The sequence below is a fragment of the Triplophysa rosa genome, linkage group LG17 (genome assembly GCF_024868665.1).
Source record: "Triplophysa rosa linkage group LG17, Trosa_1v2, whole genome shotgun sequence".
Taxonomy (NCBI): domain Eukaryota; kingdom Metazoa; phylum Chordata; class Actinopteri; order Cypriniformes; family Nemacheilidae; genus Triplophysa; species Triplophysa rosa.
Window position 1 is genome coordinate 18,581,112 of NC_079906.1, and position 24,965 is coordinate 18,606,076.

Sequence of the window (24,965 nt, forward strand, 5' to 3'; positions counted from 1 at the left end):
CCTAGTGTTGCTTTATACAAATATATTTAAGATGTGATTATGTATGTAAGATTTCAAAATAAAATAAAAACGAAACCGGAAGTGCTTCTGGACAGTTTACATCTTGAAAAGTGGTCTATAGATTGACTGTCAATATATTAAATCATTTCATATACAGTATATTTGAATTGAAAATATATAGAATGATACATTTTTCTGGTATTGTGGTCAGAAGTTTAGTCAGTCATAAAGAAATAACATTTCCTAATGGAACAAGCCTGTTTCCTAGTATTTTATTTATATTATATTAATTTGGCTTATCCCATAAAAAAATATATAAGCAACAGATTAATTCAAAATAATCATTGGTTGCATGCCCATGTTAGAGTATACACCGTTTCCTGAGCTCAACGTATACAGTGTTTACCCTAGGTTTACGGCTGGGGGGGGCTGCGATCTCTATATTTTTTTGCGGCGGAGGTCTGGACAATACTTTTTTTAATAAATAATGTTAAATCAATCAATCTAATGTTTTATCAGGCCATTTACTTTATATTCTGATAGCCACAGTCTGTATGAAACATAGAATGCCTGGTAATTGAGAAAATGTGTTGTAGGCTCTGGTGCTGAAGTGAAGTCCCAGTGGTCTATTTTAATATTTTAAAAAACTACTGACAACAAAATGTAACAACTGAAATAAATATATCACGAGCAGGAGTACTTTCCATGCCATTCATACTAGAACTGATTCTAAATATTCTTTCCAATTAAAACATGATTCACAATGAAATGCTCTTAACATGCTGATTATTTATGCTATTAATATCATAAATGCTATATGTAGATACAAGACGTTATGTTTTATAATCTGTCACAAACCTATATAGCAAACCATAAACTGACTGACAGCTAAAAATACTTTATTACTGCTGCATTTTCGTTTAATTAAGCGTTACAGAAGAAGTGTCCATTTATTTACCTGCTCTTGGTGTCTGCAGGTCTTTATATGCGACGTGTCTTTGGCGGTAGAAACGGCACTCACGGAGTGGAAAGGGTAAAAATGAAAAGCGTTTGGCACTAAATAAAGATATTAGAGGATATAGCGGCAAAATATAATCAACATAAATGTCCCTGAGTGCGCGTGATGTGTACATCTCAGTTATGTACATGCGCTGCTCAATTTAAACCACAAAAATAGTCTGATTTTTTTAATGGTTTATTGTGTCTTGCGGTCCAGATGGAGCGAAGGATAAGCTGGGTGAAAACCTGTCATCCGTTGGTAACTGGACTTTTGCTTGTCAGGGGCATGGCATGCGTATTTTCACCACCCTGGGAGCGTTTAAAAATGCAATTTTTGCGGGAGGTGCCTTTGGAGGGGCGAGCGCCCCCCGAAGGTAATGGTAGGGGAAACACTGGTACAGATGACATCATCAGCATCTCGAACACTAATGAGCTCTTACATCATCTTTTAGTGTAACAAAGAATTGCAGCCAGATCCTTCAAAACAGACAAGAAATGCAAGCCACCTGGGCATACATCACATCTGACAGTCCAGTCTGATCATTGTACTGGCAAAGATATCATGCGTCTTGTTTTTGTGCTGTCAAAGCATGCCTCTGTCAGGAATGTACCTCATGAGCATGTTACTAAAACATCAGGCTGTAGATCCCCGTGGGAACAGATGTTTAGCAGTTCCTGTGCCATTTCACATGTCAGAGATGCACAAGCACCACTTTCAGTCTGCGTGTGCGCGCAGGCACGAGGCTTTGAGCAGGTGGTCGGCATGCTGTCGTCTCCTTGTGTTTGGCGTGTCTGTGGAAGCTGCCCGTCTGAGCTGCGAGACGCCAGCGCTGCTTTCTTTGCGAGACAGAAACGAGACGAGGGAGGGAGAAAAGGGGGTGGACGGAACCCGACGAGAAAGCAAGAATGAGGAGATGAGGCAAGTGAAGAGATAAAAAGCCGCGAGCGAGATAAGAAGCAGATGGGAGGGTGACGCAGATGCCCACCAGCCTGATTTCCCCTCCACCTCCTCTCGCAAACACGGCTTTGTGTGTAATGATTAACCGATCCGAGGAAAGCGAGAAGAGCGACACCACAACAGTTTTCATAGGAAGTGACACATGAATGCAACATTATATAAGCACACACACTGTCTTCATTCAGAGAATAGCGAAACATGACCGGACCAAAAGGAGGATACTACAAGGCTGAATTAGGTAGGAACTTATAGCAAATACTGAGAGAAGTCAGATGCATTTTAAACCGTGGCAGCAGGTACGTTCTCTGATAAGTGTCTTTGTTTGCCTGTGCTTTGTTACGGCACTGAACTCAACCTATCGTTGCGCCGTACAGACTTTAACATGGTGGTGATGAAACGAATATTGTTTTGCATTGTTTAGATTTGGTTTTAATTTAGCGTCTTGTTTGTCTCTTAACAATTGTGTCTCTTTGTTTTTGTCTTGCAGGGGAGCCACACAAGTTTGACCCCGCATTCAGAGGACCCGTTCACAATAGGTACAGTGTCACCTGTTCTTTTTAATAGAGCTTAAAATGGCAAACAAAACTGATATTTTAACCTAAAACACACATACACACACACATCATAACATGTGCTAAGCTTCAGCTAGGTCAAAACACTGACGCCTATCCTTTTGTCCTAATTTGCATGTGTATGTCAACAATAAAAATATTGACTTCATTTATGGACCTGCTACTCCGTTGCCCTGTTTCTCGCTCCAATCCATCAGGGGTTAGATCGACAGGGATATCAGACAGCACAGCCCGCACGCACAGAGCAGAGAAATCAATAATCAATAACACGTCTCTGATTAATTTGCTGTAACATTGACAATTTATAAGATTTAGTAGACTGTCAGATAATTATGTGGTGCTATTAATGGACAAAATGCCATGGGTTTCAATGTGTTTTTGTTGTTTAGTTGTTGGTTGCGTTAGCACTACGGATAGTTGACCAGTTGTTGGGGCGTCTTTGTTTGCTGAACTGTGCTGTGTTTGCTGTGATCATGTACAATTCAAGCCTTGCCACAGATGACCTAGTTGTATGATGTTTATTCTTTGTACTTAGCGTCTTGGCTTATGAAGCAGCATGACTTAAACTGGGACAGAGTGTTGGGTTGTACATTTTAATTAAGAGTGTCTTCACAGTACAAGATCAGACATTCATTTTGCAGAGGAATAAAATATTTTTTTCCTTTCATGTAATAAGACAAGTATGTTAGTCTTAAAGGTCTCCTCAGACGAGCACTTTTAACAAGTTGGTATGATTTATTAGGGTCTTCATGAAATGTCTGGAACATATTTTGCTTAAAAACACTCGATGGCTGTGTAAACAAAACCATTCTTGCCTCGTCAAAAACAGCTATGCTCACAGCAACCCTTTTGGTGCGTGTCTCTTTAAATGATAATGAGTTACAGCGAACCCCACCCCCCTTCTGTCCGGCGTGTCAGCACAACACACGTGTAGTGGCAATGGTTCAGCTAAATGATATTTCCTGAATTCCTCTGCGGTTAGTTTTGTCTTAAACGTCTCAAATCATTCGTCCGGAGACAAAAAAATCAGTCACAGCAAACAGCGCATCCTATGCACTTACGTTGTGCGTGTATGCTTACCTAAAATCCACAGAATCCACTGCAGATCTCAGCGGAATTACATGGATTTTAGCGCTTGTCATTGATAAGTTATAACGTTACACACACAACGTGAGAGCTAGTTTGCTGTTTGAGACGTTTAAAAAGAAACTAATCCCAGTGTTCGCAAACAGCTTGCCGCAGCTAAACATATTAACGCACATAATGTAATAACATTCATACAGCTAAACTCCAAGTGTCCATCTGCACTTATATACAGTAAGTTTAACACTGGCTTTGAATGTTCTATTTAGCCAGTGACTGACTTAGCTCCCTTCGCTATCATATGCTAACGTTATCCTCCTATATATACGGTACATTTACGTCAATTCAGACTGTTGATAAATATTACTTACATCGGCCGTTTTGTCTCGTTCAGTCGGTCTCGATACCTCTTGAGGAACAACTTTGAAGCTAATCCTGCTTGTACTGTCCCAGGTTGAAAAAGCACTCCGGTTTGAAGTGATTTGCGCAAACAAGCAGGTTTTTACTTATGGTTTCTGATGGATTTCCACTAAAAATAAAATAAATCCACCCCTGTCTCTTCCTAGGTTTGGACTCTGTGCAGCGACTACATTGCATATTGTCCACGACATTTAGCCATGGCATCACGTACACCGCTGTCGCTTGTGAAAACAACAATGGCGGAGCGCGGTGGGTGGAACTGTGTAGATTAAGGGGCGGTAACATTATAATAAAATCAGTATAATATATAAGAGTGTCCTGAAAGCGTGCTCCTCAAAACACCTGCCTCCATTATCAGCTCAGCCGTGTCCCTCAGGGTGAAGAAACATATTACTGTTGTGAAAGCCAGAGGCCTTGAGAATCCATCTCTGTGAATGCATCTCCCTTTGACAAGTTTCGGTGCAATGGTGCGTGACTAAAGGTGATGTGAAAGAGAATCGTGAAGGAAGAGATCGGCAGCTCATGCTGGCAGAAAGCTGGAATCTGACAGCAAAGAGAGATGGAAAGAGAGGAGGCTGAAAGATGGAGAGAAACAGCACAGGTGCAGATAGAGAAATATACTTTATTAAGAAGTTACTCAGAGTTACCTTGTTGAAGAGTCTGCAATGGTTGTGATGGGGACGGGGTCCATATAATTCTACTGTACCCTTATTAACATAATACTGTAGACGGTTTCTAAGTGACTGACAACATAAACAAACGTTACTGCGCATGTGTGCATCTTGGACTGCCCTTAAAGCGGCCCTAACACACGCGGTGTCTGCCAATCTTTTATTAATCTTGAGTACCTATAGAGTAGAATTGCATACTTCGTATCTTCGAAGAGTATTTAGTTTGATCACATTTATAAAAGAAAGATACAGCTGTACGATTATTTACGAAAGCATACGGCGCGTGCGGGGGGGAGGGGTAGGCTGAACTAAAGCACGTGCGCATCCATTGCCAACAAAACATAGACATCAGTTTCACTCACCGCATGCGGTTCATGTCCGGCATCTTTTAGCGCTGGTACGGCTCCATATATCAGTTTCAAACGATCTCCAAATCCAGCATTATATCCACCGTTTATATAACATTCATCACCCAAATGCAGTGAACAAACAAACAAACTTCGCGAACGTATGCGCTATCTCCTGCACACAAGTGAAAGTGACGTCTGCGCATGCTCCTTCTCCTGCTCTCCTTGCTGCTGCATGGGTGTGCCGCGTGCTTTTCCAGGAGAATTGTCCAATAAGGGACTAAGAAAAATTGTTACGAAACAGTTTTATATGTTCGAAAAAAACTTTCAGAAACCTGTACGATCGCTGGGGGAGTGTATCGAGCACAGAAATACTACATAATACGGCCAACTCGTTTTTTGACAAGTTGACCATGTTAAGCATGAGAAGACAGCACGTTTAACATTGTAAAGAAGTCAGAATGCATGAAACACCGTTGCACGGCCGCTTTAACCGCAAACAGTAGAGTGCCTGTAGATTATATCTGATAATAAGCAAAAGAAACCGTTACTTGGCTAAACTTGTCTCAACAATATTTTGAATTTAGACTGTGATACCCTGCTACTACCATAAGGTTTCTTTAAATGCGACCAGTTTACATACACAGCGGGTCCCCTTGCATGGAATTCGCCATGTTGTTTCCACAGTAGCCCTAAACGGACAGTGCGTGTTTCGTGATTACGTTATCTCCTTCGGCAAAGAAGCGAAAACATGATGACTTCTTAGCCCTGTGTCAGTTGCCATAGTGCTTCGAAAGGGAGGGATGGAGTAAGCCATTGGTTGCAATTCGCAAACTTATTGCTAGATGCCGCTAAAATTCATACATACTTTTAACTTCTGGTAGACTTATGCAAGACATCCGCAAAGAATCAATAACTGTTGAGTAGTTTTAATGTAATTTAATACAATTAATATATAAAAAAAAATAACACAAATTAACATGAATATAAATTAAATCTAAAACAAATTGTTATATTATAATCAAACACAGACTGGAAAATGCATCCAACGAAACCGCCTATATACTACTGGCCAAGGGTTTCTCATTTTTACTCATTACTGTTTTTTTCATTTATATTTCCACATTTTAGAATAATAGGAAACTCATAAAAACTACAGAATAGTGCTCATGTAACTTTAGAAATGTAAAAAAAGTAACTATGTTAGCATATTTAATGAAGTGAACCTATGATTAGATATTGTAAAAACACATACCTAGAGCTCTTAACTTCTTCAAATGCTATTTCAGCATTTTGAAGACATGATTAATTACCGAATGTTTGGTAAAATACTAAATTACCACAATTCTTAACATGCTCATGAACAGAGAAGGCACGGTTACGATCACAGCAATCTAATTCAGGAGCTTTGAGAATTATTTTATTTTCTCAAATCAGAAAAATACACGATTAACTCATTCCAACACCATGACATTACGAATGTAAATGTACTGTGATTATTCATTCAGCACTCTCATCTTCTCACATTTTCACTGCAGGGGCTGCACAGACGTCCTCTGCTGCGTGATCTTCGTCATCGTCATCCTCGGCTACATTGCTCTGGGAACAGTGGGTGAGTGGCACTCATTAACGTGCTCTTTGGCACCAAGGCTTGCGTAATCCATCTCATGAATCCAGCTCTATTAAACGTCCGAATGGAAACAGTGGGTGGACGACAGTCGCCATAATGCACAGTCACTATCTTCATTGAACTTCTTGAAAAAAGCAAGAGGAGCTCATTCATTCACCCTGACATTTGATTGGTTACATAATTTATGGTTTTAAATGTGAAGCCTGTGGTAAAGACAGTCAGAGACTCATTCACTAGAGCTGTTTCTGGGAGACTCACAGCTTGCCGGACTGTAGGATCTGTCTATTCTGGTAACACACCGTCTGTGGTTGTTAGAAATGCGTAGGATGTATTTGACTGGTGACTGTTCTCTGATCAGCAGTGGGTCTGTGTAGTGTAAGGCTCTCGCTGTTTGTTACAGTCCTTTTTCTTGCGCTAATCTGGTTCGACTCGCTGTGACGTATCGTTGGTCTATTTTGGAGTAGGATATGCTAATGTAATTGCCTTTGTCCCCTTTTCACATGGTATTAACAACCGTCTTAAATGCTATTTCTGTTTCCACTTTAAAACAAGATTTTGTCGGATTGCATTAAATCAGATTGGGTATATCATTCCATCACTTAACTTAAGAGCGGTTTGATCATTGAGCAGAATCATTCTCCATAGAGCTGCAGTTTGTTCACAGTTCACCCAAGTCACAGATAATCAGTTACTTATACAGAGAACCTCATATGGTCTAAATCAGTGGTTCTCAACCTTTGTTCCTTGGGGGGCCCCCCCACGTACATATATGACAATCGGAGCCCCCCCAACCCTCATATATGTGTGTGTGTATACACACATACAGTAATTGCTACTCAAACACACATATATAGATAGTAAATGTAAATAAATTAAATGAAATAATTGAATAAATTAAATGAAATGCTTAAGTATGAGTAATATAAAAGATTTTAATGACATTTTTACTTTAATACTCAAATAAATTTTCAGGTTATTTTTCAGGTTGTTTCAGTCTATTTTCAGGTTATTGTATGAACATACAGAGTATACTGAACGTTATGAAAGAACTGTTAAACATTAACATTGCTGTACTTGCATAAAGAGATGTAGGCTACTGTCAATTACTGCTTATTTTTACAAGGTGTCTTTTCATTTTGCTTGGTTTCATGCTGTCGTTTACCAATTTCTCACCACAGAACACACATTCTGGCCGAGACTTGTCTTGTCCTTCAATGAAACCTAAATTTACGTAGGTTTTGTCATAGCGTCTAAACATTTTCCTTTATTTCTGACGAAGAATCACCGCATTTACGTTTCTCTGCTATTTTTCCTTTTGATTTTTATGTTAACACGAACGTTGATGCCTGACAGAGGACGTTTCTCATGTGTGTCTCATAGCGAGAACAGCCAATGACAGTGCTTCCGGCTACCGCGAAGCCCCGTGTGAATGTCTGCCGATGGAGCTGGAAAAATTGAAATAATTATTTTATACAAGATATGGCTATTTTTGACTGCATTATCTTGGCATTGTAAGCACATTGTTTTTTTAAAACATACAAAAATATTTTTATTTAAAATGATTAGTGGAACATTTATGCAGTTTTATTTAACCTCAAAGCATGGCAGCTCCTGCGCCCCTCATGTGAACTCTGGCACCCCCCTAAGGGGGTCGCGGACCCCAGGTTGGGAACCACAGGTCTAATTAAAGAGAAGTTTAGTTTTGGTTTTGAGGTAACATGACTTTTTTGGTTTATGTCTTTAAGCCTGGATGCACGGGGACCCCCGGAAAGTTGTCTACCCAACAGATAGCTATGGACAGTTCTGCGGACAGCAGGGCACTTCTAATGCGTAAGCATGAGAGCGATAAATCATTATATTTTAATTACTGCTGTCATATCAATCAATTGCGATTTTAGATATACTGTATATATATATATATTTACGTTAACATTTGTTATATAGTCCTAAGTATGTGTGTGCATTTATACATATAAATATACATAACACAGACACGGACACATATTAAATAAACACAAATATTTATTTTGGAATCACGATTAATCGATTTGACACCACTAATTTAAATACAATGAAAATATCAATTATGTAGAATTGTAGAAAGATTGTGCTGTAAACATTTACTATAAAAATTTGTCAACACACTGAGGTCATTGTGTAATTTGCCGTGATAGTTTGTAGCATCATCTTGATCTTTTTCTCCCCACAGAAATAAAGCCATATTATTCTACTTCAATATTTTACAATGTGCCAACCCTGCAGTCCTCATTAACCTCCAGTGCCCTACAACTCAGGTACCCCAAACCCCATCCAAGCTGAAAAGCTCTGCGTTTCTGCCCTGTGTGATTTTGTTTTTGTGGATAATGGATTTTTTTCTCTGTTTCTTTTCTCAGTTGTGTGTGTCCAAGTGCCCGGACAGATTCGCTACATACATAGACATGCAATACAGCTATAGACGCAATAAGAGCTACTGGGAATATTACAAGCAATTTTGCAAGCCAGGCTTTAATAATCCTGATAAGGTATGAGGTAATCGTGATAAGGATTGGTTGGACGAAAAAGATTTTGGATGTGTAGGGAGGGTTTTGGTACAGCTAGTGGCAATGAAATCACACTTCACCTTCAAAGATTAAATATTCTTTCTTGGAAATGTTTGTGTCTATGGAAATCAGTTCTTTGTAACTTTTGTCCTCAATTAATCACCTCTTTGAGGTGTTTAAACCTGTTAGACTTTCTTTTTTTCTGCAGAACACAAAATAACATATTTTGAAGAATGTTGGTAACCGAACGACGGGCGTACCCATTCACTTCTATTATACGTCACAAAACCAATGCAAGCGATTGTACGGTTACCAACATTCTTCAAAATATTTTTTGTGCTTTGTAGAAGGAACAAAATGATACCGGTTTGAAATGACAAGAGGGTGAATAAATGATGACAGAATTTTCATTTTTGGTGCAACTATCCCTTTAAGACACATTCACACCAAAGCGATGACTGTAATTAAGATTTACAAATTGTAAAGCTGATGAATGACATGACAAAATATTGATTTTCATATTTAAAGGGCTTGCTCTATGAATCGTAATAGTTAGCGTTCTAGGTGTGAATAAGCCTTTACACTTGTGATGATGGCTGTTAGCAAGCTAGCAGATCACATGTGTATGCACATTTATGACGCTAGCACGCGCCTACATTTATTCATTAAATCATGTGTCAATGCACAAATGTATCGTCAGTGGTCTGAATCTGCTGAGTCACTTGATTTTCACACATCCACACACACTAAATGTCACATTTAGAAGCACATAGGGTAATGCTCTTTGAGCCAGGCCTGACTGATATACTGTACTCGCTGTGTAGATTATACCAGATGCTGTATGGGGGGTTTGTTATTAAATATTTTGTCCTTGTCTTGTTTGACAGCCTGTTGCTCAGGTGCTCAGGGATGAAGACTGTCCCTCCATGATCGTGCCAAGCAGACCATGTAAGTTTATTGACCAACTTAAATCATCATAAGCTTTGTTCGTCATATCTCAAATAAGGCTTATGCTGGGTTCACACCAAACGCGTTATTACTCGTGGGAAAAGTTAGTTATTATCGCGTGAGTGATGCGATCTGACAAATATTTTCAACCTTCGCGGAAGACAAGATTGACGCCCGATTCGTTTTCACGTCTATACGCATCTTTGCATTGACTATGTATGTAATTTACTTGCGCAAAGCACTTAATTCGCGTTTTGGTGTGAACCCAGCATTAGAAGAGAGAGTGAACATGCCACAAATACCTACCCTGTCAACGCTGAAAAAGTCAATGTGTCCTTAACTTTTCTGAAAGGACATTAAATGTTGCGCAGTATGAATAAAACTCTGAGATAGCTGCAGCTTATCACCTCTGAGGAATTTAGACCTTGAAGGAGACAAGAGCAGAGATACACAAAACATGACCCCAGAAACTTTGTAAAGTGAATGTCGACGCTTGATTTTATTTTACTTTTGCTTCATTTTTTGCTGTCCGGTTCTCAAGTAAAAGCATTTTTCGTGTTCTGTTAGTTCTCCAGAGGTGCTTTCCTGATTTCATCACTAGAAACGGGACATTAACTGTTGCCAACAAAACAAGTTTCAAAGATGGAAATGGAAAAACAAGAAGCGTTGCTGATCTAAGAGATGCGGCGAAGTAAGTCCTATGTTTTGTTTCTTACCTAGTAGCACGTCACGATTCTTCTGTCCAGTGCTGCATGTAGTTAAATCAAAACAAATCTGTCTTGCATTCTGTATTGCGTTCTTGCATTCTTAATTCTGATTGGTCAACGACAGAATTCATCCATTAAATATTTTACAGTATAAAATTACCCCGTTTTTCATTAGTAGGCATAATTATGATGGTTATTTTTAATCAAATGTTCTTCTGTTGAGTTTCCTTATGATGCATTGTGAATGAAGTAAGATTTGAACGTGAATCTATATTTAATATAATATTGCTGCTTATATTCAAATGTCTGCAGTTGGTTAGTTAGATACAATAGTTAAGAAACTATTTCCAACCTTTGTTTTTTAATATACTGTCTTTCCATTTAGGCAAGAGGGGACAGTTTTATCTGGGTATGACATTTGGTCTTACAAAGGTCAGAGAGTGTCTGGCCTTTTAAGGCGTGTGGATAAGTCAAGCTACGCATGTTTGCATGGGTTTGCTGCTCCTATAATAGAACTGATTTTAATGCTTGGGGTGAGAGGCCACACTAAAAACGGACACCTACGAGTATAAAACCACGAATGGCAATAACCGACAACTTTTGGATTTAGGTCCAGTTATTTTTCCATTACAAAAAACACACACAATGCTGTTGTCCTTCTGAAAGTAACTCTTCACCTGATTGCAAAAAGTCAAGGTCTTGGCTTCCTGTGTGTTTTTGTAACGCGCTCAATGCTTCTTTTTTGTAGCAAGGTTACAGCCATGCAGCAAGGAACAAAAAGGTCTTCCTGTTTCTTTCAGTCTTGAAACTTAACCTTGTTTATCGCTTATCGAAAACTAACCTCCCTCGCAGCACATTCTGCGCATGCTGAAAAGTGTGTCAGAACCAAAACATCTGTGTAAACACAAGCTTCTGTACCACATCAAAGTCAATGACGAAATCCGACTTCCTTTCAGACATTACTGTGCTTAAATAAGTATAAGGGCGAATAAAGGGAGTCCTTTACCTCCTTTAAAGGGATAGTTCACCCAAAAATGAAAATTCTGTCATCATTTACTCACCCTCAGACTGTTCCAAACCTGTATACATTTCTTTGTTTTGCTGAACACACAGGAAGAAATTTGGAAGAATGTCATATCTCACCCACCATTTACCGCCAAAGTAGGGAAAATAAATACTATTGGAGTGAATGGGGGGGGGGGGATTTGACAATCGGGGATTTGACAATCTTCCAGATATCTTCCTGTGTGTTCAGCAGAACAAAGAAATGTATAGGCTACAGGTTTGGAACAATCGTGAGGGCGAGTAAATGATGGCAGAATTTTTGATAATTCAAAAACATTTTTGGGTGAAGTATCTCTTTAAGAAGGTTTTTAAGACTTTAAAGGATAGTTTACCCCCAAATAAAAATTCTGTCACGAGTTATTCACCCTCATGTTGCTTAAACCTGTATAGGGCTCTTTCATCTGTGGCACACAGAAGAAGATATTTTGAAAAATGTCTTATCATTCGGTTATCAACGTTCTTCGTAATATCTTCTTTATACAGGTTTAGAATGACACGAGGGTGAGTAAATGATTTATGAAGAACTAGTTCACTTGAAAATTCCTATAAGTTATTTAACCAGATTGATTGTTTTTTTTCAACGAGAGGGAGAAAAGAACCTAATGGTTTCAGACATTTTATCAGGTTTTGTTATGAGCACATGATTTTGAGCTACCCAAGAGCTTTGAAAATTACATGTGATGTTATTAGACGTGTCATTTCTACGTTAACATCACTAAGTATAATAGCAAAAAGCATTCATCTTTAACTAATGCTAAGATCTATAGCCCTGATTCTCTAGTGTGCATGAAAAACGCATCATGGTTTTTAATTAATGGAGGATAACAGATCAAAGTAGATGTACTTACATCTGTGTGAACATCCACCTGACTCGCTATAGATCCCTAATAACCAGCTGTAGTGAGTGTTAGTGCTTTAGTTTTAAAGGTCCAGTGTATGAAATTTAGCGGCATCTAGCGGTGAGGTTGCAAATTGCAACCAACGGCTCACTCCAACCCTCCCTTTCGAAGCACTACGGCGGCTCTCACAGGACAAAGATGGCATCGCGTTTTTGCTTCTTTGCTGAAGGAGATAACATATTTACGAAACGCGCTCTGTAGAGCAATTTGTCCATTTAGGGATACTGTAGAAACAACATGGAGAATTCCATGTAAGGGGACCCGCGGTGTATGTAGATAGAAATAGCTCATTCTAAGGTAATAAAAACATAATGCCTCATTATGTAAGGTCTTTATATACTGTACCTCTGAACACTTAATTATGTATATTATATTGCATTTCTGTCAATAGATCCTCCAAAAAATTACACACTGGACCTTTAAAGGATTTGACTGTGTATGGCACGTTTATGAGAGATATTGAGTTCAGCCACTGTAGTTGAAAAAACTCCTCATAAACTGCTCTGTATGGTCAGTAGTGTATCTTTATGTAACATTTTTGACTGTTTGATCGCTTTTTCACAGCGGGATAACCAGCCTGCTGGATGCCAAGGAGGTGGGCACCAAGATCTTTGAGGATTATGCCAGCTCGTGGTTTTGGATCCTAATGTAGGTGTAATTCTTACAAAATGGACACAATTTGTTATCTTTAGTGTTCGACATTTAAACTCTTTGTTGCTCAGTTAGTGGAACATTGTGTTACAAACACAAAAACCTGTATTGCTTCATTTTATATACATAGTGTATATATTAATATATGAACTAAACATTAATATATTTAATTCTGGATGTTTTCAGTGGTCTGGTGATAAGCATGCTGGTCAGTCTCCTGTTTATTTTGCTGCTGAGGTTCACGGCTGGCGTTCTTTTCTGGTTTGTCATCTTTGGGGTCATCGCTGCAGTCGGATATGGTTGGTGACATACAGAACAAAGCTCAAAATTTAATTTGATCTATAAACTGCTTTTTTGACATTTTTTATGTAGCAAAATATCTTATATAGCAATCTTAACATCTCTCTTAAACAGCCTGAATATGCCATGATTATCACTCATATGTACTGTAGTAACTTCGTATTGGTGTCATAAATGTTCTTTGTTACTATAGTTTCACTGTAGCTCAGTCGTCCCTGCATATTAAGCATTTTAACAATGTAAAAATGAACAGTTCAGTTGAAACTGTTAAACAATCTTGTATTGTTATTGTACTCATTAAAGTATGAGATATTAGCTAGAGCATTGTTTCGTGTTTTCTTACTGTCTGTCACAGGAATATGGCATTGTTACTGGGAATACAGATCCCTGAAGGGAAAGCCAGACTCTGATGTCACCATCTCAGACATTGGATTTCAGACTGACTTTAGGGTTTACCTACAGCTGAGTCAAACATGGCTGATATTCTGTGAGGTTTTATTTCTCATAATATGAACAGTGCCGCTGTGCTGTCAGGTGGTGAATGTTATGAACAGTTCGGCTTGATGGAAATGGCTGACAGATTGCTATTTCTCCACAGTGATCTCATTGGCTGTTATTGAGGGCATCATCATCTTAGTGCTGATATTTCTGCGCAACAGAGTTCGTATTGCAATCGCACTTCTGAAGGAGGGGAGCAAGTAAGTTTCTTTCTTTCTTTCGCTCACTCGTTCATTCGCTCGCTCGATCGTTCTATCGCTCGGTCTCACATTCTTTCTGTCTTACTTTCCTTTGTTTCTTGTTTCGTTCTTACTTTCTTTCTTTCCCTTGCTCATTCATTCGTTTGTTCCTTCAATCAATCGTTCGCTCGCTCCCTCGTTCTTTCTTTCTTTTGTTTGTTTCTTATGCTTGTTCGTTCGCTCGGTCCCTCATTCTTTCTTTTTGACTTTCGTTTTTTTCATTCATTCCCTTTCCCTTTCTTTTGTTTCTTTCGCTCGTTCGTTCATTCGTTCGCCATTTTTTTCTTTTTGCTCATTCATTCGTTTATTCATTCGCTCACTCATTCTTTCTTTTGCTCTTTCGTTCATTTGCTCGTTCGTTCTTTCTTTTGTTTTTTGTTTCTTTTGCTCGCTCGTTTGTTCGTTCATTCATGTGCTCGCTCGCTCGCTCCTCTTTCTTTCTTTCTTTCTTTCTTCTTTTTTCTTTTTTTTCTTTCTTTTTTTTCTTTTTTTCTTTCTTTTTTTTCTTCTTTCTTTCTTTCTTTCTTTCTTTTTCTCTTTCTTTCTTTCTCTCTTTCTTTCTTTCTTTCTCTCTTTCTTTCTTGATTGCTTTCTTTCTTTCTGTGTATCTTTCTATCTGTCTTTTTAAAATAGCAGTGCATGAGAATGCAAAGAACAGAAGAATGCCAATAACAAAACAGTCAAATGTTTCTTTTCTGTCTTTCTTTGCTGCAGGGCAATTGGTTGCATTATGTCAACACTGTTTTATCCCATCATCACCTTCCAGCTGTTGGCTCTCTGTATAGCATACTGGGCTGTTACAGCTGTGTATCCAAATATCAATGTAACTTGCATATTGGACTGGGTTTAAGCTTCTGTGTGTTTTTGTATTTTTTTAAATAATTTGCTTTTTGTTTTCCCAAGTATTCTTTCCTCTCCAAGGTTTTTAATGCGCTGACTTGCTGCTAGCGGCTCAGAAATCACATGCTGTATCTTTAAATAGTTGGACCATTGTGGCTACAGATGTTGTGTCCTTAACCAAAGCTTAATTCAGGTTTCTGGCATCATCTGGAGATGCGGTGTACAAAGTAATGTCAACACTACCCGACTGCAAGTATACCAACCTCACATGTGACCCAAAGGTAAACATTACCACTACTGGAACTTAGTATCTGGATTTCTCTAAGATACAGAAATAAACTGCTTTTAGTTGCAACTAAAGAATTGTGAAATGTGAATCATCTTGGTACTGTAAAGTCTTGTACAATTGAAGTCTTTACAGCACCAAGTTAATTCACATTGAATCTGACTGTGTGTCTCTACAATGTTTCAGACTTTCGGACAATCAAACGTGACCAAGCTGTGTCCGGGCTCCCAGTGTACATTTGCATTTTACGGCGGGGAGAGTTGGTACCATCGATACATTTTTGCATTTCAGCTCTGTAATTTATTTATCTTCCTCTGGCTGGTCAATTTCACTATCGCCCTGGGCCAGTGCACCCTGGCCGGGGCCTTTGCCTCTTACTACTGGGCCCTGAGGAAGCCAGCAGACATCCCACCCTGCCCCCTGGCTTCATCCTTTGGCAGAGCTTTAAGGTACGTTGCCTTCAGTGGGTAGACTGTGAATTCCTAATGTGTAACACATGGTTTGAGACCTCTAGAGCTGAAATTAATTACTGACTCTCCTCAAATCAAAATATTGACTGTTCCAGGTATCACACTGGCTCCATTGCATTTGGAGCTTTGATCCTGTCCGTCGTGCAGTTCATCCGGATCATTCTGGAGTATCTCGACCACAAACTGAAAGGTATAAATCTACATTAGTATGTAGTGTCTGACTGTGAATATATGGCTGTTTGGAGATCTCTAAGCATTGGCTGGTTCATTGACTGATCCCCTGTCATAAGTACAATGCATATTTCATTCGGTTTGTTGTCATGTTTAAACAACTTGTTGCAGGTGCTCACAACGCGTTTGCACACTTCTTTCTGTGCTGCCTCAAATGCTGTTTCTGGTGCCTTGAGCACTTCATCAAGTTCATGAACAGGAACGCTTACATTATGGTGAGGCACAAGCAAATTACATAACAATACTGATGCCGTTTGTTAAAGGGATACTTTACTACCAAATAAAAATTTCCCCAAGTTTTACTCACCCTCAAGGCATCCTCATAACTGAATATGATTTTTTTCTTGAAGAATAATGTAGTCGGAGTTATAACACCACGTATCATTTTACTTCAAAGTGGTAGAATGGGAGTGAATGGGTGTTGACTTTTTGAAGCTCAAAAAAGAAAACAAGCCTCTGGTTCACGCGCATTCGAGAGATGACGGAAGCTAGACATCAACGTTAATAGCGCTGTCAATATGGATATTTCTCTTTAACAAACGCATCGATTCGCTTCAGAAGACCTTTGTTAAGACCACGGAGCCGTGTCGAGCAGTTATTTGATCGATGGATGCACTTTTTGGAGCTTCAAAAAGTCAACACCCATTCACTTCCATTCTACCACTAAATGATACGTGGTGTTATAACTCCGACTGCATTATTCTTCAAGAAGAAAAACATATTCAGTTAGGATGCCTTGAGGGTGAGTAAAATATGGGAAAAATTTGATTTGGTAGTAAAGTATCCCTTTAAATAGGGTTGAAGGGATAATTCACCCCACAATGAAATGAATCATTTACTCACCCTCATGTCATTCCAAACTTGTATGACGCACTTTCTTTTTGAGAACTCAAAATATATTTTAGAGAATATTGGTAACCAAACAATGGCCCACATTGACTTCCATTGTATGAACACAAAACCACTATGACATTTCACAAAATATCATCTTTTGTTTTCTACAGAAATCAAGTCATGTACAGGTTTTGAACAACATGAGGATGAATAAATGATGACAGAAATGTTATTTTTGGGTGAACTATCACTTTTTAAATGTTTGAAAAGGCACACCATAAGTGTTTTGACATTGGTTGTTTGTTTCTTGATTCACATCCTCAGATGGCGATTTATGGGAAGAATTTCTGAACGTCAGCGCGCAATGCTTTCTTTCTGTTAATGAGGAACATCATGAGGTGCGGTTAGACTCGGCACAGATGAAATATTTATAATGCTTCAGTCATTGTGAAAGTACAAAGCAGTTTAGACTGTCTGTCACATACAAAGGAAATTCTATTTTTAGTCACTGTAACATTTCCAGGATGTTTTTGTGTGTTAGTGTTGCTATAATAGATTTGTTCATGTTGTGGTTATAATGTCATATCACTATTTACCGGATGTTTTTGTTTTGTATGGTTTTCTCTAGAGTTGCTGTTCTGGACAAGGTGACAGATTTTCTGTTGTTCTTGGGCAAACTGATGATCTCAGGGAGTATAGGTAAGTCACCTGTTTGGTCGATGTTATTTAAATTGCCATATTTGCAGTATTGCAGACTGGCGCATATTGTTTGCAAATAATGTTGTAACATTGTTGTAAATATGTTTTCGCAGGTGTCCTTGCCTTCTTTTTCTTCACCCGCAGAATACCAGTAATCCAGGAAGAGGTGCCGTCATTAAATTACTATTGGGTCCCTCTGCTGGTGAGTGAAAGAATTACTGTTTGCTTTGTAGTTTAGATTGTATTAATTTAGTAATAAATTTTCAGATTACCCCCCTATTTTTTAAGTGTATAATTATCTTTATCTCATTGTATGTCCACAGACTGTGATATTTGGATCCTATATGATTGCACATGGATTCTTCAACGTTTATGCAATGTGTGTGGATACATTGTTCCTCTGCTTCTGTAAGTACACTTTTCTACATACAGTATGCAATATTCTCATACTGGTTATGTGTTTGATCATTATAAATTGTAAATGCCAGTTATATGTTTAATATACAGCCTTTCGACTGTAAAAATACTTGCTGGTCTTTCTTTTCTTGTCCTCCTTTTAAATATCTGTTTTCTCTCTGGTTATCATTCAAATCTCTCTTCATCTTTCTCTTTACTCCCTTGCTGTCTTTCCTCCTTCATCTATCATTCTTTCATCAGTCTGATTTGACGGGACGTCCTCCAGGTGAAGATCTCGAAAGGAACGATGGCAGTCCTTCCAAACCGTTTTACATGCCTCCAGGACTGCACAAGATCCTTAAAAAAGAGGACAGTGCAGGAAAAAAGTATGCAGTGTCCTGAAACTAGATCTTAGGGGGAAGCATACTGTAGTACTGTAGCGCACGGCATCTGTCCTGCAGCAGAGCAAAGCCTTATGGGAGACAGAATCAGGAGCCAATAGCATTTATAGAAGTGATCTCCTCTCCCTTGAACTGTCTGCCGACACTGGCTAGCTCTCGCCTATACTTGCTGTACTTTTTCCATACTTCTCTTCTGTTTCTTTCTGCTGGAGTTACGTCTATCATTGCCTTACCTATTGCTTGTCTTTCAAGAGCTAAGAACAGAATTAAGGGTCGCTGAGGCTGTTATAACCAATAATGACCATAATGCAAAGGGTTTTATGATGATTTTTACTCTCTTATGATCTGCTTCATCCTATTTTGTATACAAAACTGGGTTTATTGGCATCATTGGTTTTTACTCCACATGCATTTAATATTATGTCGCTGTATTTAGGTTATCAGAATAAGTTACATTGTATATTCTATTGTAACAGTTTTGATAGATTCTGTACATTTTAAGATGTTTTAAGGGCAGTATTTAGTACCTGTGCCTAGATTTACAAAGAAGTTGGGTACTCTTCTTTGGTTCTTTGCAATCAATTAAAACCTTTTAAAGTTCAATTCATGAGGAACTTAAAAGCCATTTTTTGTATTTTTGTAATGTGTGTGGCAGCCTGCTGCTGTCTGCTCTGTCGGGTTTAGTAGGAGTTAAATGTTTTTTAATGGGCACAGTTTTGTAAAACTGAAAATGTGTTTTTTCCCATTAGAATAAAGCTGAATTAAATACTATAAATGGTTTGTTTTTTTGAATATGCAATATGTTGTATTATAGGTTATATGTCAGTATGGTTTATTACATTCTGTATGCAAAGCAAATTAGAAATATAACATATATGTACATTTTATATGTATATTACATATTACATTATACGTATATTACAGTTTTACATTCATGGTAACTTTCTGTGTAGTTTTCTTTATGAACAAATTCCCAGGCTTCTCTTCTGGTGCAAAACTCACAACAATGATTGGTCGGCATTAACGTTGCTTGTGCTCCTGTCCTCAGTGAGTGATCTGGAGAAGAACGACGGCTCAGCGTCACGTCCCTATTACATGGGCAGCAGCTTGCGGGCCATCCTCAACAAGAAGAACCACAGGAGGCCAGAGGAGAAACAGGGAGGTGGAAAGAGAGAGCGAAAAAGGCATTGACTTTAAAGGCTGGTAACTTAAGCCCAAGCAGTATTTTATGGCCAAATGTACAAATATGAGGGTTTTGGTTATGGTGTCCGGTCACACATAAGCAGGCCCACACACACACAGCTCCATGGATTTCCACATCCATCATTCACAAATGTATATGTTCTTGTTAAATTATTTGAGTAAATGTTTGTTTGTGTCTTCTGCTACCAAATAAGAGTGTCATACAGTCTGCTACAATTAAAAGGAGCAACGTGGAGATTTTAGCGGCATCTAGCAGTGAGGTTGTGAGTTGCAACTAACGGTTCACTCCACCCGAATTCCATGTAAGGGGACCCGCGGTGTATGTTGATAGAAATAGCTCATTCTAAGGTATAAAAACATTACGCTTAATCATGTAAGGTCTTTATACACCTCTGAAGACCTAGTTATTATATTGCATTGCATTTCTGTCAATAGATCCTCCTAAATATTACACACTGGATCTTTAACACACTTTACCATGTTTAAATATATTCCGCAGATTTTTTTCCTAAAAATGAGTGCAGAAAACCTAAAAGAAAAAGGTCTGCCGATTCGGTTTACAAATGATAAGCCTTTCTTACAACTATACAGTGTTGTATAAATGTCGGTGTCATATCGCGAGTATGTTGCATGACTTTTAGATGCTTTTAATTATCCATTTGATGAAGATAATTTACTCCTTTTTACTTCCTAACCGCCATTTAGAGAGAGGGAGTCATGTAACAATTTTCTGCTCTATATATGAATATCGCTTGCGTTCACACCCCTGTAGGGTGAATCTTCCACTTCTCTCATATTGAGAAAATTACAGGTGACGCGCTAATTCGCTATTCACTACATGAATTATTCCTAACTTGTTTTAAGTTGTGGGTTATAATTGCAGTTCGGATGAAGTGCCTCACAACTCTTAAATATAACCACATGTTGATATGAGCTCTTTTCTGCTGTGCAGAGAGTATCATTGTATTTATTCCCTTACTATTATTTTTTGTTTGTTAATCATCCTTCTAGCTCGGAGTTTCTCGTCAGATTGAGTGTTCTTGACCATTGAGGTTACAACCCCTCAGAGTCTGCCTTCATTGTGACTGCTGCTCACACTTGAGCCGCTTAAACCAACAAAAGACTTCTGCATTGAATTGTTTAATTATTTAGTGTTACTTACTCTCGGTAGTGATTTAGAATCATTTTTGCTCATAGACACATGTAGATTAAATGAAGTCATTTGCGAGCAATTTTACTGTATAATGTTTGAATTACTTTTATGCAAATAGGGGAAAAATGCATTATTTTAATTTTCTTTTTTATAGTTTGAAAGGAATATTTTAAATACTTGAATGAAAATGCATTCTTAACCAGTTTCGTGTTGTTTTTAAACAACGTTTCAATGTATTATTGTAAAAACATGGGCTGGAAATGTTATTCAGCCAAACTATATCTTGAGTTGGCCAAGTTTAAGTTAGGTCTCTAAAGGTGTCAAACAAACTTCCTTTTGTCAAACCATTTTGAAACACTTTAATCTTTGTAATTTACTGTGTGCTAAACATATTTGGTTATCTTGTTAAATTAAGACATTTTGCAGTGCATAACGTTCTATGATATAATCTGAGTGCATGTGACAATAAGTTTCATAAATAAAGAGTTTGTGATACAACAATAGTTTATATTTATTTAGGCCACATGGAATTGGAACACAAAATAATAAATAAACAGTTGTCTTTAAACATACATTATTAATAAAAAAAATTTGACCAGACATTCTGTTGATAACATTCTTGCATTGAATTGAGTGCAACAATTTATGTAGTTTTACGCAACCCTGACACTGAAATTCTGCTTGTGCTGTATTGATAACAATCCTTATGTTGTAGGTACCACGACAAACAAAATGTTTTCAGTTATAGCGTCACAGATGTGGCTATGATTGCTGGCAAGCAATTTACAATTGCATTTTAGAATAATAAAAAATCCTGTCTTGAGAGAATGAAAATAGGAGCGAGAAAGCAAGAGAGAGCGAGTGATTGAAGGTTTAGCTACTGCTGATTGGTAGATGTGTTGATTGGTGGGACAGTAAGGGCTGATAGAGCAGTGATGATGGTGTGTGCACTGGAAACAGAAGACACAAAGGCACATTAAGAAAGGCAAAAATTATCATCAATATTATTTAAAATGCATAATTCCTAGTGCACTTTTTACTGACATTTCATGGCCAGTTTTGGATATGCACTAAAATAGTATCTATGTTTCTGTTAATTGTTTGATGGATTTGCTTACCATCAATGCAGGAGTGTAGTGCTGTAAATAGAGGTGTGCTTGGGACCCTATGAATTGTGTAATTCAGGGTGTTAAGGGTGGGCTGGGAGATGTGGCCCGGCTGCGGAGCAGACAGACCGCTGTTTGGAGGTGCTGAATGTTGTGGAGGGATGTGCTTCTTATGGCGGGCCCGACAGTTCTGAAACCAGACCTGACCAAGAGAGATACAGTATACTGTATAGTGAAAAATGCATTATTAAAGCCCAATTATAAAAAAGACAGTTTTTGTTGAATGACCTTAGGATCATGACTCCAGCACAGAAAATGAATCAAGATATTACAAAAATCACTGTAACATGACATATTACATTTTTGCACAAAAAATGTGAAACACGTTCATGACCCCTGTAATGCATGGTATGTATAAAGCTAAATTCATACTAGGCCTATATAAAAACTATGCCTAACCTGAATAACGCGGCGACTGAGTCCAGTTAGTTCAGCCAGCTTCTGAAGCGTCTGTGCGTCTGGATTATTGTCCTGGGCAAACTGGGTCTGCATGATCTGCAAGGCAAAAAAATATGTATTATTTTGAGTCACATTTTAAAGCTCATGTAGCTATAAATTCTTAAAAACGCATTACATCAAGATTAGTTATTTACCTGTAGCTGATCTGTGGTGAAACTGGTGCGCGCTCTTTTAGGTGGCTTTTGGTTTACCTCGTATTCTTCAGGGCAGAAAGTTTTCCCTGGAAAAATAAGTTTAAATACAGATTACATGGTGTAATGAAATCGGCTCATTACAGAAAATGCAGCAGCATGTCCACAACTAACGGTTACGGAACAGCACCAGAATCGGATTTGTTCACCCCTGAATAGGGTTTTTCCTTAAAAAATTGTCAATTTGCAATACACCAACTAAAAATAAAATGAAATGTTTAACTGTGGATATTACAACTGTTAGATTTTACTTTTTAACAATGCAAATGCTGTATATAAATCAATGCGTTAACGTCCATGTGCGCTTTACGCACTCAGAACTTCTCACCTTTTGCAACGGCCCCTTTAAGTTTGTCCAGCACGCTGTTGTAATGCACTCTACACAACACTTTTTGACCCATCAAAGCAAACTCATCGCCCGTGGACAGCTGCCTCTTGCACGTGAAGCAGGAGAAACACGCCAGGTGGTAAACGTTTCCCTTTGCCCTGCGAACCCAGTCTGTGGAGCGAACGGTCTCCCAACAACACGAGCACAACGTCCGATATCTCCTGTCAATCAACACGGTTTGGATCGGTGTATAAACACACATATTGATGCATTTTTACTTTCATTTGTTTCTCTTGTTATCAGAAGTACCTGAAGTAATCTAGTTTGCAGAAGACTTCTTTTCCTCTGATGTAGCAGCTCGCGTGTGCGCCCAAGGTCGTTTGGCACACGGTGCATGATAGGCATTGCGCATGCCAGCACAGTTCATTTACCTATATTGAACCAACGATGTTTAGGTTAGATGCTGCTAAAAACATTACATGTTTGGCTTGATTATTATATGACAGAACATGCAATACATTTTTTAAATGGCCAATTTAATTTGTAAATGTATTAACAAATCTATACACCTAGGTAATGTGATGTATAATTCTTCCAATGGAAAAGGCAGTTCTCACCTTGAGAAGAAATCTGTCTAAGATGTCTCCTTTGCACCTTGCGCAAACTGCTTTGCATTGGAGAGCGTCAGATGTCATGGTTTGAGGTAAAGCAGATGGAGAATTCGGATCAGGTCGATCAGTCCTAACTTCTGATGATCTCTGTGGAAAAAAGTGATGTTTGATTGAACATTTAATCATATAACAGGTTTTACCACACTTTTTATCAGTGTGCTTTTGAAATGCACGCTCTCTCAAACTCTTCTAAACATCGTGGGCTATTGAGTTGCAGTACAGAAATATTTACCATATAAATATCCCGTGCAACTTCGCTTCCCTTGCGGGTAAAGTCCTCACTGTGATTTTTAGACATGGCTGTGAACGCGCAACGGATCTGTGAGGTCTCACGCCGAAACGCAGCCTTTAAATGTGCGCGCTCCATCCCACAAACATCATCCACTCTTGTCTTCACCATGACAACCTAAAGAATTACCAAAAACGGCATTGACTACCTTTAGACGGAAGAATTTCAGTCATTATTAAAACACCCGTCGGGCAATGGTTGCCCCGTGCAGTATAATATGTACTTGAAATCCTCATTAAGGATTCGGAAACGGTTCACACAATAATGTCTCATCCCAAACGTATCAATTTCGTCTGCCAGTCAAAACCTCTGAAGAGTCAGAGGAAGAAGGGAATTGATTTATTTAATAACGGCAATTAAAAGGCCACCTTTAGCACAAACGCCTAACCAGCGCGAACCAAAGGTGAAGAGGTCTCATTAAACTCTTCACACTTAATTGCCGCTATTTCGTGACGAGTCCTTTTCTTCTTTTGGTAATTTAGGGAAATGTTGAAAACACAAATTCGTGAGACCCATGCCCTATCACCTTGGGGCGAAAAAAAAAATCAATTAATCATTACCATGATCGTTTTTATTCTTCTTTATTTATGTATTCGGTGTAGTTTTTGTCATGTTAAACAATAAGAAAAACATTTCCGGAAATTTAAAACGAGCCGTCATTTTAATTGAAATATCAGCCTATATTTCAGACAGCTGCAGTTATCCGCAGAATAGACAAACCAGTGTACTGTAGTCAAGTGTAGCCTATTAAAAACAACAACATTTAAATAAAATTTTGAAATAATAATGGTTAACTATGAAAACATAGGATGTATAAAAAT

General features: G+C 38.4%; 2 protein-coding genes across 2 annotated transcripts; one reads left to right on the top strand and one right to left on the bottom strand.

The window, feature by feature from the left end:
* The first annotated feature begins 1,268 nt into the window (after window positions 1–1,268).
* slc44a5b (solute carrier family 44 member 5b) lies at window positions 1,269–19,469 on the top strand. Its single transcript, XM_057356848.1, has 23 exons — window positions 1,269–2,195; window positions 2,445–2,493; window positions 6,589–6,662; window positions 8,426–8,510; window positions 8,890–8,974; window positions 9,074–9,202; window positions 10,108–10,168; window positions 10,736–10,859; window positions 11,624–11,656; window positions 13,404–13,487; window positions 13,677–13,789; window positions 14,146–14,277; window positions 14,389–14,488; window positions 15,242–15,334; window positions 15,561–15,648; window positions 15,840–16,102; window positions 16,219–16,313; window positions 16,466–16,569; window positions 17,513–17,586; window positions 17,817–17,887; window positions 18,001–18,089; window positions 18,211–18,295; window positions 18,570–19,469. Exons 1-19 carry the CDS (start codon window positions 2,156–2,158, stop codon window positions 17,537–17,539), a joined length of 1,779 nt encoding a protein of 592 aa, XP_057212831.1. The 5' UTR covers window positions 1,269–2,155; the 3' UTR covers window positions 17,540–17,586; window positions 17,817–17,887; window positions 18,001–18,089; window positions 18,211–18,295; window positions 18,570–19,469.
* Window positions 19,470–19,733: 264 nt separating this feature from the next.
* On the bottom strand, window positions 19,734–24,255 carry LOC130568153 (LIM/homeobox protein Lhx8). Its single transcript, XM_057356849.1, has 8 exons — window positions 24,088–24,255; window positions 23,802–23,942; window positions 23,494–23,615; window positions 23,185–23,405; window positions 22,800–22,885; window positions 22,606–22,701; window positions 22,159–22,348; window positions 19,734–21,990 (listed from the first exon to the last, which is right to left on the bottom strand). The coding sequence occupies exons 1-8, from the start codon at window positions 24,253–24,255 to the stop codon at window positions 21,914–21,916; spliced, it is 1,101 nt and encodes a 366-aa protein (XP_057212832.1). The 3' UTR covers window positions 19,734–21,913.
* Window positions 24,256–24,965: the final 710 nt, after the last annotated feature.

Coding starts and splice junctions, on each gene's coding strand:
- slc44a5b (XM_057356848.1), top strand. CDS start 2,156: ATGACCGGACCAAAAGGAGGATACTACAAGGCTGAATTAG. Junction 9,203..10,107: donor GCTTTAATAATCCTGATAAG/GTATGAGGTAAT, acceptor CTTGTTTGACAG/CCTGTTGCTCAGGTGCTCAG. Junction 14,489..15,241: donor CTTCTGAAGGAGGGGAGCAA/GTAAGTTTCTTT, acceptor TCTTTGCTGCAG/GGCAATTGGTTGCATTATGT.
- LOC130568153 (XM_057356849.1), bottom strand. CDS start 24,255: ATGGTGAAGACAAGAGTGGATGATGTTTGTGGGATGGAGCGCGCACAT. Junction 22,349..22,605: donor TCAGTCGCCGCGTTATTCAG/GTTAGGCATAGT, acceptor TCTCTTGGTCAG/GTCTGGTTTCAGAACTGTCG. Junction 21,991..22,158: donor ACTACACTCCTGCATTGATG/GTAAGCAAATCC, acceptor TTCTGTTTCCAG/TGCACACACCATCATCACTG.